General features: G+C 42.8%; 1 protein-coding gene across 2 annotated transcripts in view; it reads left to right on the top strand.

Annotated features, from left to right (window-relative positions):
* rps6ka3b (ribosomal protein S6 kinase, polypeptide 3b) overlaps nt 1-13,488 on the top strand; it is a 47,347-nt gene extending 33,859 nt beyond the window's left edge. The window contains exons 5-22 of one of the 2 annotated variants that reach the window (XM_073487960.1): nt 879-959; nt 1,128-1,207; nt 1,719-1,825; nt 1,964-2,001; nt 2,131-2,273; nt 2,444-2,514; nt 3,023-3,111; nt 4,183-4,247; nt 4,351-4,453; nt 4,589-4,698; nt 6,275-6,397; nt 6,484-6,573; nt 7,350-7,508; nt 7,688-7,849; nt 8,427-8,503; nt 8,627-8,744; nt 9,003-9,143; nt 9,482-13,488. In XM_073487960.1, coding sequence (XP_073344061.1) covers nt 879-959; nt 1,128-1,207; nt 1,719-1,825; nt 1,964-2,001; nt 2,131-2,273; nt 2,444-2,514; nt 3,023-3,111; nt 4,183-4,247; nt 4,351-4,453; nt 4,589-4,698; nt 6,275-6,397; nt 6,484-6,573; nt 7,350-7,508; nt 7,688-7,849; nt 8,427-8,503; nt 8,627-8,744; nt 9,003-9,143; nt 9,482-9,604 — 1,880 coding nt within the window. In that variant the 3' untranslated portion in view covers nt 9,605-13,488. Of the gene's footprint in view, nt 1-878; nt 960-1,127; nt 1,208-1,718; nt 1,826-1,963; nt 2,002-2,130; nt 2,274-2,443; nt 2,515-3,022; nt 3,112-4,182; nt 4,248-4,350; nt 4,454-4,588; nt 4,699-6,271; nt 6,398-6,483; nt 6,574-7,349; nt 7,509-7,687; nt 7,850-8,426; nt 8,504-8,626; nt 8,745-9,002; nt 9,144-9,481 lie in introns of both variants that reach the window. The other variant, XM_073487958.1, reaches the window with a different exon arrangement.
* The last annotated feature ends 787 nt before the right edge of the window (nt 13,489-14,275 follow it).

Here is a 14,275-nt window from a genome sequence, read left to right as displayed (position 1 = left end):
GTGGAGAAAGTCCCCAGACTCCATTCAAAAATCGCTTAATTTAGTGAGTTTTTGAGTTAGGAGAAACTTTATAAGCTTTCTGAAACACTTTCTCTGACAAATTCTTAATTATTTGGGCCTTGTTGTAAATCCGGCACCTGTTAAGTTAAGTTAAGTTCTTTCTTTCTTTATATAAAAAACATCACGTCTGTTTGTCCCAGTGATGTACGTATTTATTGCATATAGAAAAAAAAGGTAAAATCAACTTTTTAGAGCTGAAATTTGTGCAGAAACTTGTTTTCAAACACACATCCAAAAGTTTTGGATTTTGAATTTGAATTTTTGCATCACAGACTTAAAGACTGACGGTTTTGTTTGGTAAGCGGCACCTTTAAAGTTCAGACGGCAGCAGAAGGTCTCTCGCTCAAGTGTAGTTGTAGTGGAAGAAGTCGTCTGTTATTATCAGGTAGAAAATTCTTCACGAGTCGATCGAGGGTGTTGTTTGTTTTTGCTCAGTCGTCATCGCCCAAAATGGAATTTCTCACCTTAACATGAGACCAGACAGAGATGCAAAGAGCTAAAGAGGAGATATACATTCACAAAGTGATGTTCAACTCAGGTCAAACCCCACCTGGTGGTGGAAAATAACACAGCACGCTCCTTTATTCTCTCTCTCTTCTCCGGTGTAATCTTTGTTTATTATTTTCCCCTTTTCTGTCTTGTTTTTAAATTTCTTGTTGCCGAGTTTCTTCCTCTCCCCCAGTGATTCAGTTCCTCCTCTGCTGTCATCTGGGAGCCAAAATAGAAACCAAATAAGGGAGGCTGTTTTATTTTGGCTTCTCTCTTAAGTGCTTTATCTGGTGATTTATGTCTTTTCCACTCTGTGTGTGTGTTTCCAGTGCGTGACCGGGTCAGAACAAAGATGGAGAGAGACATCCTGGTGGAGGTCAACCATCCTTTCATCGTCAAGCTGCACTACGGTGAGTCAGCCAATAACAGATGTCCGTGATGAGTCACCGGCGTCGCACCGGGCCAATCAGAACTCATTACTCCTCTTTTGGAAAGCAGCAGGCGTCGCAGTGGAAATGTTCAGCGAGCAGGAAACTTCTTGGATCATATCTCAATTCAAACTTTCTCTCCCTCCTCAGCGTTTCAGACGGAGGGGAAGCTCTACCTGATCCTGGACTTCCTCAGAGGAGGAGACCTCTTCACTCGTCTCTCCAAGGAGGTAACTCCTCATCATCCGTGACTTTACTCCCGTTTATGCACAGCGAGAGGCCTTTAGGATGGAGCTTATTGACGTGGAAAACACTGTGTTCCACATGAAGTAAAACTCAAGAAGTTTTCAAGCACTTTAAAGGTTTCTTTACCTTTTAGTCCTCTGCTACTTCAGTTGTTCAGGAGAATACCGCAACGCTGTTTTACTGAACTTCTATCTCAAGATTTAATTTAATTTCATATTTAGGCATTTTTATGTCATAAATTTGACTTTATATCCCATAATTATGACCTTTATTTTATATTTTTGACTTTAAATGTCATAATTATTACCGTTGTATCTTTTATATTATTATATTTATGACATCGCACATTTCTGCTTTAAATTTATGTAAAAAAAAAAAAAAACAACTTTAAAACTATTTATGACCCTGTGAGTTACTTGACTACAAGTCTGTTTCTGTGTGTGTGTCTGTGTGTGTGTATGTGTGTGTGTGTCTGTGTGTGTGTGTGTGTTGCAGGTAATGTTCACAGAAGAGGATGTAAAGTTTTACCTGGCGGAGCTCGCTCTCGCCCTCGATCACCTTCACAGCCTGGGAATCATTTACAGAGACCTGAAGCCAGAGAAGTATGCACACACACACGCACACACACACACACACACACACACACACACACACACACACACACACTCATGCTGCATTATAACTGTTTGCCTGCAGACATTTCCTTCAAAATACAAAAAAAAGCTTTTCTGTTATTTCAGCATCCTGCTCGATGAGGAGGGACACATCAAGCTGACTGGTGCGTAATATTACACCTATTTTTGTGTGTGTGTGTGTGTGTGTGTGTGTGCGCGTGTTGCTCGAGCTGCCATAAAGTCTGATAACTCTTTTATTACTGACGGCTCTTTGTGTGTGTGTGTGTGTTCAGACTTTGGCCTCAGTAAGGAGTCCATAGACCACGAGAACAAGGCCTACTCCTTCTGTGGGACGGTGGAGTACATGGCTCCGGAGGTGGTGAACAGGCGAGGACACACGCACAGCGCCGACTGGTGGTCGTACGGCGTGCTCATGGTGAGAGGACGCTGCTGGATGAATCGCTGCCCCGCGTCTCTACATCAATTTCTTAATAAATTCAGTCTCAAATCATCACAATTCTGGTTAAAAACAAGAATAAGAAAGACATTTAGTTTGTAAACCGTCATCAGTTTTAAACCGTGAGCGTGTTGTGTTCTTCCTCTCAGTTCGAGATGCTGACGGGAACGCTGCCGTTTCAAGGCAAAGACCGGAAAGAGACGATGACCATGATCCTCAAGTAAGACACTTTATACCGTCGGTATGCTCTGATCCAATCACCTCCTAACAGCTTTTATTACAGCTTCGCTGTACATCAGCCCGAGACTCTCCTCCACCGAGGCAGCCCAGGGGGAAAGTGGAGGAGTTATTCAAGAGGAGATGAAGTGCAGCACTCAGGAGGAAGAGGAGGAGAGAGAGATAAGAGGAATGGACTCAAGTGTCCTGATGGAAATTCAGAACAGCGAGGGAGGAGACGGCGAAAGAGAAACAATTCACAGGAAATATTATCCTGTCCTCCTTCCTCTGACGTCTCTCTTTCAATCTCAGCGTCTGTAGAAAAATGCTGAGCAGGCGCTCTGCAGACTGCTGAGTGTGTTTCCTGTGTGTGTGTGTGTGTGTGTGTAGCATATTGTCGTCTAGTCTTTCAGATACTTTCAGTTTGGATATACAATCCTGACAGTTGATAACACTGCAGTTATTCTGTCTTTTATTTTTATTTCATCACTCTGTCTTTTGTTTTTTCGCAGGGCCAAGTTGGGGATGCCGCAGTTTTTGAGTTCGGAAGCTCAGAGTCTCCTCAGGAACCTTTTCAAACGCAACCCTTCCAACAGATTAGGTAAAACTTCCAGAACAACACACAAAAAGCAAATAAATAAATAAAAAACAGCCCACAACAAACACAAAAAAAGGTCGCCACAGCAGGAAATGACTGTCCACTCATGCCTGAAAGATTGTTATCTGAGAAAGTATCACTGTTTCGAGGGCTGTAACTAATAATTATTTGTATTATTTTGAAGATTAACACATTAAGTGTTTAGTCTATAAATGTCAAAAAATGTGAAAAAGGCTCATCACAATTTTCCAAAACCAAAAGTGATGTCTTCTTTTTGTATATTTTGTCCAAAATCCCCCAAAACTCTTCATTAATTATCAAGAAAAGCAGCAAATCCTCACATTTAAAGGGTGAATCCACCAATTTTACACATTAAGGTGTGTTTACAGGTGTTGGAGACGACTGCATATGTGATAAAAGTAGTCCCAGAAGGAGAGACGAGTCGGTGTCCACAACTTTACATTTGTCGCAAATAGCTATTAAGTCTAAAAAAACTGAAGGTGATTCATGACTTCAGACTGGACCAGCTGGAGGGAAAACCTTCAACCATGAAGCATTTCACAACACAACAGTCCAATATCCAGAGATTAACACGCAAGCAGAACATCATGTACAAATCATGTCAAACAACAAGTCTGCAGATATTTATATTTATCTTATTGTGAACAAATCCCGTGAAAAGACCCAAACTAACAGTGATTGTATCTCCAAACAAATACTGTGTGTGTGTATCTTCTCCCTCTGGGCCATGGAGATCCAAAAATTATTAAAAACACATCAATGAGCCACACGGTTGTAGTTTATTTTGACTCAACCCCGCACACACACACACAGACACACACACACCGTCCTGCTGCCGCTAATACTCACTAGAGCACCAAATGGGGATTAATCCGCCGCTGAAAATAGTCCCAAAATAAGCACTATTTCCTCCTGTTTTAGCGAATGATCTGGCCCGTTTTAAAAGTGAATTAATATATTTTTGAGGTGTTTTTAAAGATTAAGTGGAGTTTGATCTGGTGGGCATCAAACAGCGATGACTGGACTGACGGCTCGCGTTGTGTTTATTTGCAGGAGCCGGACCAGACGGCGTGGAGGAGATCAAGAGGCATCAGTTCTTCAGCACCATCGACTGGAATGTCAGTGTCTCCGTTAAATGAATAAAACATAATATTGCTTTATTATTCTGTCTTTAACTCCGTGCCTTTGACTGAGTTTTCTAACATTTCCTCGTCTCTGTAGAAACTCTTCCGCAGAGAGATCCCCCCTCCCTTCAAACCCGCCGCAGGACGACCTGACGACACTTTCTATTTTGATCCAGAGTTCACAGCGAAAACACCCAGAGGTACCGACTGTCGCTCCACCTCCTCCTCCCCCGTCTTTCTCTTCCTTCACACACCTCCGAGCTGAACTACATTCTGAATAAAAGCCGATTGTGTCGAGCGGCGAGGTTCAACAGCTGTTTCTGTTTGTGTCTCAGACTCTCCGGGGGTTCCTCCCAGTGCCAACGCCCATCAGCTGTTCAGAGGATTCAGTTTTGTGGCCATAACGGAAGAGGACACACAACCACTACCCAATACTATTGTTCAGGTACACACACACTTCCATACTGTCATTTATCACGACTCAGAGGCAGAAATCATCTGATTTAAAGAGTGAAACCTTAGTGGGTGGATCCAAGTATCCAGAGGTTTTTCAAAGTGAAAATATTCTCAGAATCTTCAAAACTAAAAAACTAAAAAAAATATTAACAACAACCTCAAAGTGTCAAAGATTTTTAGCTTGAAGCTGCGTTTCCACCAAAGAACTTTTATATACAAGAATGTGAAACCTCTGGAGGGACTTGTTTGTTTCCGCGTCAGAGACGAGGGTCTAAATTTTGTTCTGGAGACATTATCTTGTCCCCAAAAATGTCCCTGCTCAGGGGTTAGTTATTGCCAAAAGTACAGGAGAACCACATGGTTGGACATTTTGAAAAACCTGCAGCCACAAGCCAGTTTGTTTTTTGATCATCGTGATGTTGACACAAGTTGGAGTTACAGAAGGAAATAAATGTATCTGACGTGTAAAAACAGCTGTCGTAATGTAACTAATCAAAGATGTTTGCTGAGTCGGGTGCAGATCCAGACCTTCTGGAGGGATAAACATCAGATTCTGCTCTGATCCGGAGCCGTTTACCGACGGGAGGAGAGCTCAGAGATTAGTTTTGAATTTATGGGATTAAAAAGTGGATTTATCTTCACTCCTGTTTATCAACCTGACTGCAGCAGTGATCCAGAGGTGACCTGACTGGAGCTGGAGGGCAAATGGACTTTACTTCATGAACGTAACATTACAGACAGGAGAGAGAGAACCAGAACCAGAACCAGAGTCTCTGCTGAGTGCTGAGTGTAGTCAGAGGTTGACCTGAGTTCAAACACAACCAAACAAAGGTCTAGTGGTTTTTAGACATTTAAAATGTAGAAATCTTACATATAATGTCTTTAACTTCAGCCGACAAATCTTCACGGGTCTGTTAGTTCCTCGAGAAGTCGTTCCTGGGACTTAAACGTCCGTGTAATTATGGTGGAAACGCGGCTTTAAGAGTGTAGGAGCTTCAAAGAACGTACTTCTTTTGAACAACTCGCATTTCAAACAGTGTTGACTGTACCTCCTCCGTGATGTGGGGCAGGGAACCATCCCTAACAACACTCAGAGCCTTTTAGTGAAGCCGTATCTTTTTAAACTAAAGAAAACAGATGAGAGGGAGTGCCAGTCATTTAAGAGGCAGTCTCAACTATTTTCTGTAATGCACACATTTACCAGAGAAAAGCCTTCAAGGACGAGGACTAAGTGGTCGTATTGACAGAATGTACGTCTGGTAAACATCCCCACCTTTAATGAAGAGCAGCAGGGGTGGAGAGCTCGCTGCGTACCCATAAAAGGTAGTTTCCTTTCACTCTGCAAAGCATCAACGCTGCAGGGCATTATGGGCCGGCAGAAAGGAGACACATTAGGATTAAACGCAAGAGTGTGAGAAGATGAAAGACCAGAAACACCTCAGATTATATCAGTCGGGAACGTACCAGAGAGAACGTCAGGTGAACTGTTCTGCTGTCTTCATCCCCTGAATCAATGAGCATTATCATAAATACTTGTGTTACCGTTTGTGTCTTGGCTTTAGCAGCTGCACAGAAGCACATCCCAGTTTTCAGACACCTACGAGATTAAAGAAGACATCGGTGTCGGGTCCTACTCCATCTGTAAGCGCTGCCTACACAAAGGAACCGGCATGGAGTACGCAGTCAAGGTAAAAACACGACATCCAGAGTCGTGCAGCGTGACGTCTGTGTTTATCTTTCCCTCTACTCTACACGCTGTTTGTCCCTGTTACAGATCATCAACAAGGCCAAGAGAGACCCGACGGAGGAGGTGGAGATCCTGCTGAGATACGGGCAACATCCCAACATCATCACCCTGAAGGACGTGAGTCAAGCTTTTTGATTTAGCTTATCTAAGGTATTAAATTCTACCTTTATTAGTGTTAATAAAAATATAGATTAGTGAAGTTTATATCAAGTGTCATGTCTGTCAGGACATTTTAATGGGGATTGTATCTTCTGCCTTGATTTCTGTGATGTGATCCCCGAATATCTCCACTCGGTCGACCTGAATATCTGGTGGACAAAACAGTCGTGTTCCTGTTTGGATGCTGTTGGTTTCAGTTTGGTAGTTAGTCAGTTTCATTTTTCTGTGACTCATTCTTAATAAGAGTTATAAATACCGTCTTGCTGCTGGGTGAAAATGCCCTCACTTGAGTCACTTCCAGCAACTAAATACAATTAAAAACCTGCATTCATGTTTGTTTGTCTTCTGTTGCTTTTATAAAAAGCTGCTGGAGATTGTTCGGGATGATTCACCTCTTTGTTTAGATAAATACAGTGCTATGGTGGGACGTTATTCTAGTTTCAGTTTAGATCTCTCTTCTCTTCTCTTCTCTAAATCTGTTTTTATGTCCTTTCTACTTTTCAGTCTGAACATGTGCATCGTCTATGAGTTAGTTTGTATTGTAATGACTGACGCCTACATGCCCACAAAACTGTCTGTTAGATCCATAATTCTCACGCTGCATGTTTTATTTACTGACGATGGCACTGATATCTAAATTTAGCTGCTCTGAAGCCGTCGCACTGGTCTGAATGAGTAAAAGCGACTGAATAAGCCACTGAGTGACTAAATAAAGTGTTGTTTTCATGTGGTAGGTGTATGACGACGGCCGGTCGGTGTTCTTGGTGACGGAGCTGATGAAAGGAGGCGAGCTGCTCGACAAAATCCTGCGACAGAAGTTTTTCTCGGAGAGAGAAGCGAGCGCCGTCCTCTACACCATCACCAAGACGGTGGAGTACCTGCATGTACAGGGGGTACGTGTCCGTCCCTATAGCCTCCTGTCCTGAGGGCTGTTCTGGAATAAAGTCCAGAATATATGAACAAATGTCGTGATCTTGATTAAGCGGACCTGCGGATGTTTGAAGGGAGAGTTTATGCTGAAAATGTTTGAGTCCGTAAACACCTGGATAAACCTTTTCTGTCGTGTTTGCAGGTGGTGCACAGAGACCTGAAGCCCAGTAACATCCTCTACGTGGACGAGAGCGGGAACGCCGAGTCCATCAGGATCTGCGACTTTGGTTTCGCCAAACAGCTGAGAGCAGAGAACGGCCTGCTCATGACGCCGTGTTACACCGCCAACTTCGTCGCACCCGAGGTACCTCAGTGTTCATTTTTCATTTGATCCACTGAGATGTTTTTATCTTCTGACCCGACTTTGATAGCATCATCAGAGCAACCTGAGAAAACACAAGCAAATAAAGTTGGTGTGTCACAGTTTGATTCCCAAATCTAATCAAATCATGACCTTAAAGTAGGAAGTCAGATCAAGGTTTTGTGTACTTGCAGCCTTTCTTCTTAATGCTGCCTGTGTTTTGTCTAATTGTTGGGGATGTTTCCTCGAGCAGCAGTGTATTGAGCTCTCAGGGCCACCGTAATTTTCAGTCGTTACTCCCGTTTGTCTGAGTCTCTCGTCTGTGATCGTCTTGATTTATGTAACTAAACAAAAACAAGCCAACACCAAACACTGCGGACGACTAAAGACCAAATGACAGTGAATGATCACTGTCTGAAGAAACGTTTACACACACAAGTACACAGCTGTCAAGTCTTAATGTATGCATGAAAGATATAAACTACATCGTTCAGAAGGTGTTGAAGCTCTTTATTACAGAACAGATGTTTATATATATGAGCTGTTAACATGAAACTGGTGTTGTGTGTGTTTCTGGCAGGTGTTGAAGAAGCAGGGTTATGATGCAGCCTGTGACATCTGGAGTCTGGGAGTCCTGCTCTACACGATGCTGACAGGGTGGGTGTTAATGTAATGTTAAAAGAGACGTTAAAATAATCTCTCTTCATGAGAAATCTGACTACAACGCTCACTTATCTAAATATAAATACTAGAAATCAAACTCTCTCCGTCCGTCTCCAGTTTCACTCCCTTCGCTAACGGTCCTGAGGACACGCCGGAGGAGATTTTGGCTCGAATCGGCAGCGGGAAGTTCTCGCTCACTGGAGGATACTGGAACTCTGTGTCGACTGAGGCCAAGGTGAGGATCTGCTCTCAGGTCATCACAATATAGTCGTGGATGTACTTTAAGGAACACATCAGAAAACATCCAGAAATGTTTTGTGGACTACGAAACTGGAGGGAGCAGATGAGTTTTCACCAAACAGTTTTGGGTGAATTGTTCCTTTAAAGCATCCAATGTACAACATCCATTTAAATTTTTGTCCTCTGAGTCTCGTCTCTTCCTGTCGTCATGCTCTTCGACCCTGAGCTCACGTGTGACCTCTGACCCCCTCAGGATCTGGTGTCTAAGATGCTGCACGTCGACCCTCACCGGCGGCTGACGGCAGGTCAGGTCCTCCGACACCCCTGGGTGACGCACAGAGACCAGCTGCCCAAATACACCCTCAACAGACAGGACGCGCCTCACCTGGTCAAGGTGACACACGCACACACACACACACACACACACAAACACGCGTACGAATCAGATTTGTCCGATCATTACAGCATCTGTTGCCATGGGAACGACGCAGTAACATTTGCGTGTGCTGCCTGACTGACAGCCAGCTCGCAGCAGGCACAAATCCTCCGTGCACATTAAAATGATTTCATAATGACAGCGTGCGGACGAGTGTGAAGGAGGAGAATAATTAGTGCTGCAGAGACGCATCACAGCCAGCAGCAAGTTACATTACATCACTGCTAATCATTACCACGTGCAGCGCTGATTCACTGATTCACTGATTGATCACTTTGACTCTCTGTCTCCTCCAGGGTGCGATGGCCGCCACCTACTCCGCCCTGAACAGGAACGTCCCTCCGATCCTGGAGCCGGTGGGCTGCTCCACTCTGGCCCAGCGGCGGGGGATGAAGAAGATCACCTCCACCGCTCTGTGACCTTTAACCCCTTCAGCCCTCCTCAATCTGACCTCTATCTGACCTCCGCCGGACCCTCGCTCCCACCCCTTCCTCCTCCGGTGGGACAGACTACTGATGGACCCAAGAACCGCTAACGCCAAATAGGAAACACGGAGACCACCACCACCCCCCCGCCGTCCCTGCACCTTAACGGACTCTTCTGATTGGATCTCGTGGCGGCTTACTTCTCAGCTTTAGCATCACCGATCGACGGCCGGACTGAGCTGTCACGGAAACCTGCCGACTCTTCCCCCCCCCCCCACCGCGGAGGCCGAGTCCTCCCCGCGGCGTCTTTTGCTTTGGACAATCAGCGCCGCCTTGAGTCCGAGCGCGCGTCAGGAAAATGAAAGTACTGTATTTATTTACTTCAAACGGGAAATCTGAACATAGGAACACGGTAATCTAATGTATGCATTTAAAGAGCTAGGATCATTGTCATTATACTGTCGTCATGGTTCTGCGTAGCTGTAGGTCCGCTATTTAAACCTCAAGTAGCCTCTGAGATGACGGCGTCTGCAGAGAAGGACAGCAGGCGTGAAGCGGGTTCAGACTGCTCCGAAGATTTACCTGCAGAATGACAGAAATCAGGACTTTAACAGAAGCATTTACTCAAACTGCAGTTCTGACGATGTTTTTGGGATCTCAGGAGCAGGAGTTTCTACATTTCACACTTCCAGGATCCAGTATTTTACCTTTCAGGTGCAAAACACACAGAACAAAAAGGAAACCGGCTCGTCTTTGACTTAACTCCCAAAATCAAGTGTTGGTCCAAGAGTCGACTTACGAATCGAGCAGTCTATGTCAAGAACTTGAATTAATATTAGTCATGAAATCAAGCTGGTTTGACATCAACAAATCCCATCAAAAGACCAAAACCAACACTCGCTCTCAGCTCCGCTCTCACTGGTTCTTCTTGAATAAGTAAATCTTAAAAACGCCTAAAAAACATGTTGTTTTATTTTTAAAAAACAGGCCAAATGATTCCTTAAACAGGAGGAAACGGGACTATTTTCAGCGACACAAGAAGGTGAATCAGTGTTGGTTTTAGTCTTTTCATGGGATGAGTTGACAAAGTCCAGATATTTCCATCTGAAGGGTGAGAGGTTTATTTATCACTGAAACAAGTCAGAAAATGAGAATTTGAGCACATAAATGAACAGAGAGAAGCAGATTTCTGCCTTTATATTAGATTTAGTTTGTTTTTAAAGCTGCACAAGGCAAGTTTGCATTTTGTGGCGCCCTCTGGTGGTTGTGTATGAAGCACTTCTATCCACAAACTTCATGGCGAGATTACTGGGGGAAACAATTATAAGTGACAGCTTGAAAAGTATTACACACCGGCAGCTCTTTCAAGGCTTTAGAAGCGTTAGCTGAGTGAGCTAAGCAATAATAATAGTGTTAATATTCACAGGATTAAGTTGGTAAATGAGTCTGATGTCTTCAGGCAGATACGACGTACCGATCGCTGTAAGAAAGACGATCAGCGTCCCATAATTCACACAAGGCATCATGGGAGCTATTGAAAAGGTAGATTACACGATGCAAAGTGAAGGCAGTGAGCTGATTGTAAAAATAACATGTTACTGTCTAATCTAACAGATTTCACTCCAGTATCTTAAAGAAACAGGGAGGACTTGTCCTTTAACACTTCAGCACTTTTCTGCAAAAAAACCAAAAACTTTTCTTTTCAGTCTATTTTATATTCTGTCGAGTAGCTCAGTCTATTCATTTGATTTGACTATTTGTTGAATATTTGATAATCTGAAGCAACTAAAGCTTTCAGATCAATGTAGTGGAGCAAAAAGTCCAATATTTGCTACAAAAATGTAACAGTAGGATTATTATGTGGCAGAAAAGGAAATAATCTCGAATCTAAAGTATCTTTGAGGCTGATGAGACGATAATTTTGGTGTATTTAATGTGGAAATCTTGCCTTGTGCAGCTTTAAGACGTAAATTGAAACAGAAGTGTCTTTAACTGGAGCAACAAACACAAGAGGACATGTGGGCGTGTTCTCCTGTAAACAAGGTGACCTGGAGGACAACATGTCGGTGAAACGTTGGATACTTCCTGTTTGACCCGGGATCAGCCTCTGACCTTCTTCTGTTGGAGCCGACCGATCATCTCTATGTGCAGCAGACAGGAGCTGAACTGTAAATATATATACATGTCGAGCAACTCAGGTTTCTACGAATCAACACAATGCATTTTTATATGTCCATCCGGGGAGAGATGTACACAACAAGCACACAGAGCGATGGGAGGCGAGCGGCACACGAGGAGGCGTTTATCACCTGTCCTTCGCAGAAAAAAGTCTCTTTTAATGTGTTTAAAACGTCGAGCTCTTCCTGAAGCATCGTTTCGTGTAACGATCGTGTTTGTGATGAAGATCTTCTGTCAGCAAAAACCTTTAAAAGAAAAAAAAGTGTAGCAGCAAAAAAGCGCTCTGGGTTCATTTCCAAACATTCCAGTTGTACCCAGGCTTCAACTCTACCGTCCGCCATCGTGGAGGTTCACCAGAGACGACATCAAAGTTCACCCAAATTACAAAGATTACTCGACACGTGTATTATTGCAAGTTAATGTCAAAATCAAATCAGCAGAGGAAGCTCTTTTACTTGAGTAAAAGCACCACAACAATGTTAAAATACCACAATAAAAGCACTGCATTCAAAGACCTACTCGAGGTGAAACACTGATTTTTCATGCACTGGTTAATTTTAACATTTTGGGCTATTTAAAAGTCCAAAAATACAAATGTTCTGCTCTGGAAGTTTGTGCAATGAAAGCGCATATTAACACAAAAAAGCAGACGACTTGTATTATAAAAATAATTGTCTTAATGTCGGGAAACTGTCAGAATTATTAAAAAAATGACGGCGATTCAGCGACGAAAGTCTGGGTTTAAAGTTCTTCTGTAGTTTGGGTGAACTGTACCTTTTAATTACAAGGATATAAGATATGGCCAGAATTTCAGAAACAACAGCGTCAGAGATGTCTGCTGAAGTTAGCATGCTAACCAGCTAGCTGACTGTCCCGTCTCATAATACAGCTTTAGTATTACAGCCCACAGAGTTCATCACTTAGTGTAACAAACAATGAACAACACAAACTCACAAAATGTCAAGAAAGGAATTATTTTCACTCCTGGTTTCTTTACCGAAGTAAAGATGTGTCGGGGGGCCACTTAGCTCCACGGCTAACTGAGCTAACTAGTAGCCAAAGACAGCTGAGCAGCAGTTAGCGGTTATGCTGCCTCCTTTTGAATTCTGGCCACTTCTTCTTTGTTATGGTTTTAGACACGGCCTCCAACATGGCCGTCAGAGGCCGTCGGAGGCCGTCGGAGGCCGTCGGCGGCCGTCGGAGGCCGTCTGAGGCCGTCGGAGCGTATTAAAGCCCTCTGCTGTTGCTTCAGTGTTCAGGATCTCATCCTGTTCGTGTGTGTGTGCCTCCTCTCACCTGTCGACAATCAGCGAGCACTAAGAAAAACATAAATCCTGCATCTGTTAGTCAGACTGTAAACCCTGATGTGAATGATTGTTTCCTCTGAATGTCTGTCAACATAAAGGGATTTACTGCTCCGGGACTAAAGTTAGATTTTGTTTTATATATAATATGAAATATATAAATGTCTTTCGATGTACAGCTCTGGGATAAAGGAATGTAAAAGGAATGATTTGTTTCTTTTTCTGTAACAGGGGAATAGCTTTCTTCCTCCTCCTCCTCCTCCTCCTCTTCCTCTTCTATCTGACCCTGTCAGACGCATTCAGCCCTGCTGCTACCAGCTCTCTGTTTTTGTACCTGCAGTGAGAGTTGGACTTTCTATTAAAAATAATAAAAAGGTTAATCAGCTAATAAACACATGACGACGGCTCTGATTGAACATTTTGGTTCGTAGCAGCTCATTTAGTTTCTTTACAACGTTAAGATTTCTGCACGCAAAATATAAAAGTTTATAAAATATGATTCCAGCTTCACTAACGGGAAGATTTGCAGCTTTTCCTTTGAATTATTTTTAATAATTTGAATGTTTTTGTGATAATGTTGAGGTTTGGACGAAACAAACATTTATACAAACCAAATGATGAATAAATGAATGTAGAAAATAATCAGCAGATGAATCCAGAATGAAATGAACAGTCAAATCCTGCTTTTCCATTAACGACTGAGTCACAATCATCTAAACATATCACATATAACAGTGTGACAGTCACAGGGGACTGTGTTCTTACAGGCAGTATGAAAACTTTTACTTCAGTAAACGATCTGAATATTTCTTCCACCTCAGGTCGACTCGCGGCTCCTGAGTCAGGTCCGATTTATTTCATGACTTTGAAACAGACCATCGCATCAATTCACAGGTAAGAAAACAGTGAAGCCTCGAGGCGACACAGCGAATACGTTCAAGTATTTATAGAGGCCCATCACTGCCAGTGTAAGGGAAAAAAATCAGGAAATAAATGTTCAATATTCACATGGTAAGTCATAATTATGAGTTAAAAATGTAAAATTATGAAATGAAGTCATAATTGTGAGTTTAAAAAAGTGGAATTATGAGATAAAAACTGGAATTATGAAATAAAAGTCATAGGTATGAGTTAAAAATGTAAAATTATTGGATAAAAAGTCAGGTGTGCCTTAAATATTGTA

This window comes from Pagrus major, chromosome 19 (assembly GCF_040436345.1).
Source record: "Pagrus major chromosome 19, Pma_NU_1.0".
Taxonomy (NCBI): Eukaryota; Metazoa; Chordata; class Actinopteri; order Spariformes; family Sparidae; genus Pagrus; species Pagrus major.
This window is presented reverse-complemented; position numbering and strand designations above follow the sequence as displayed.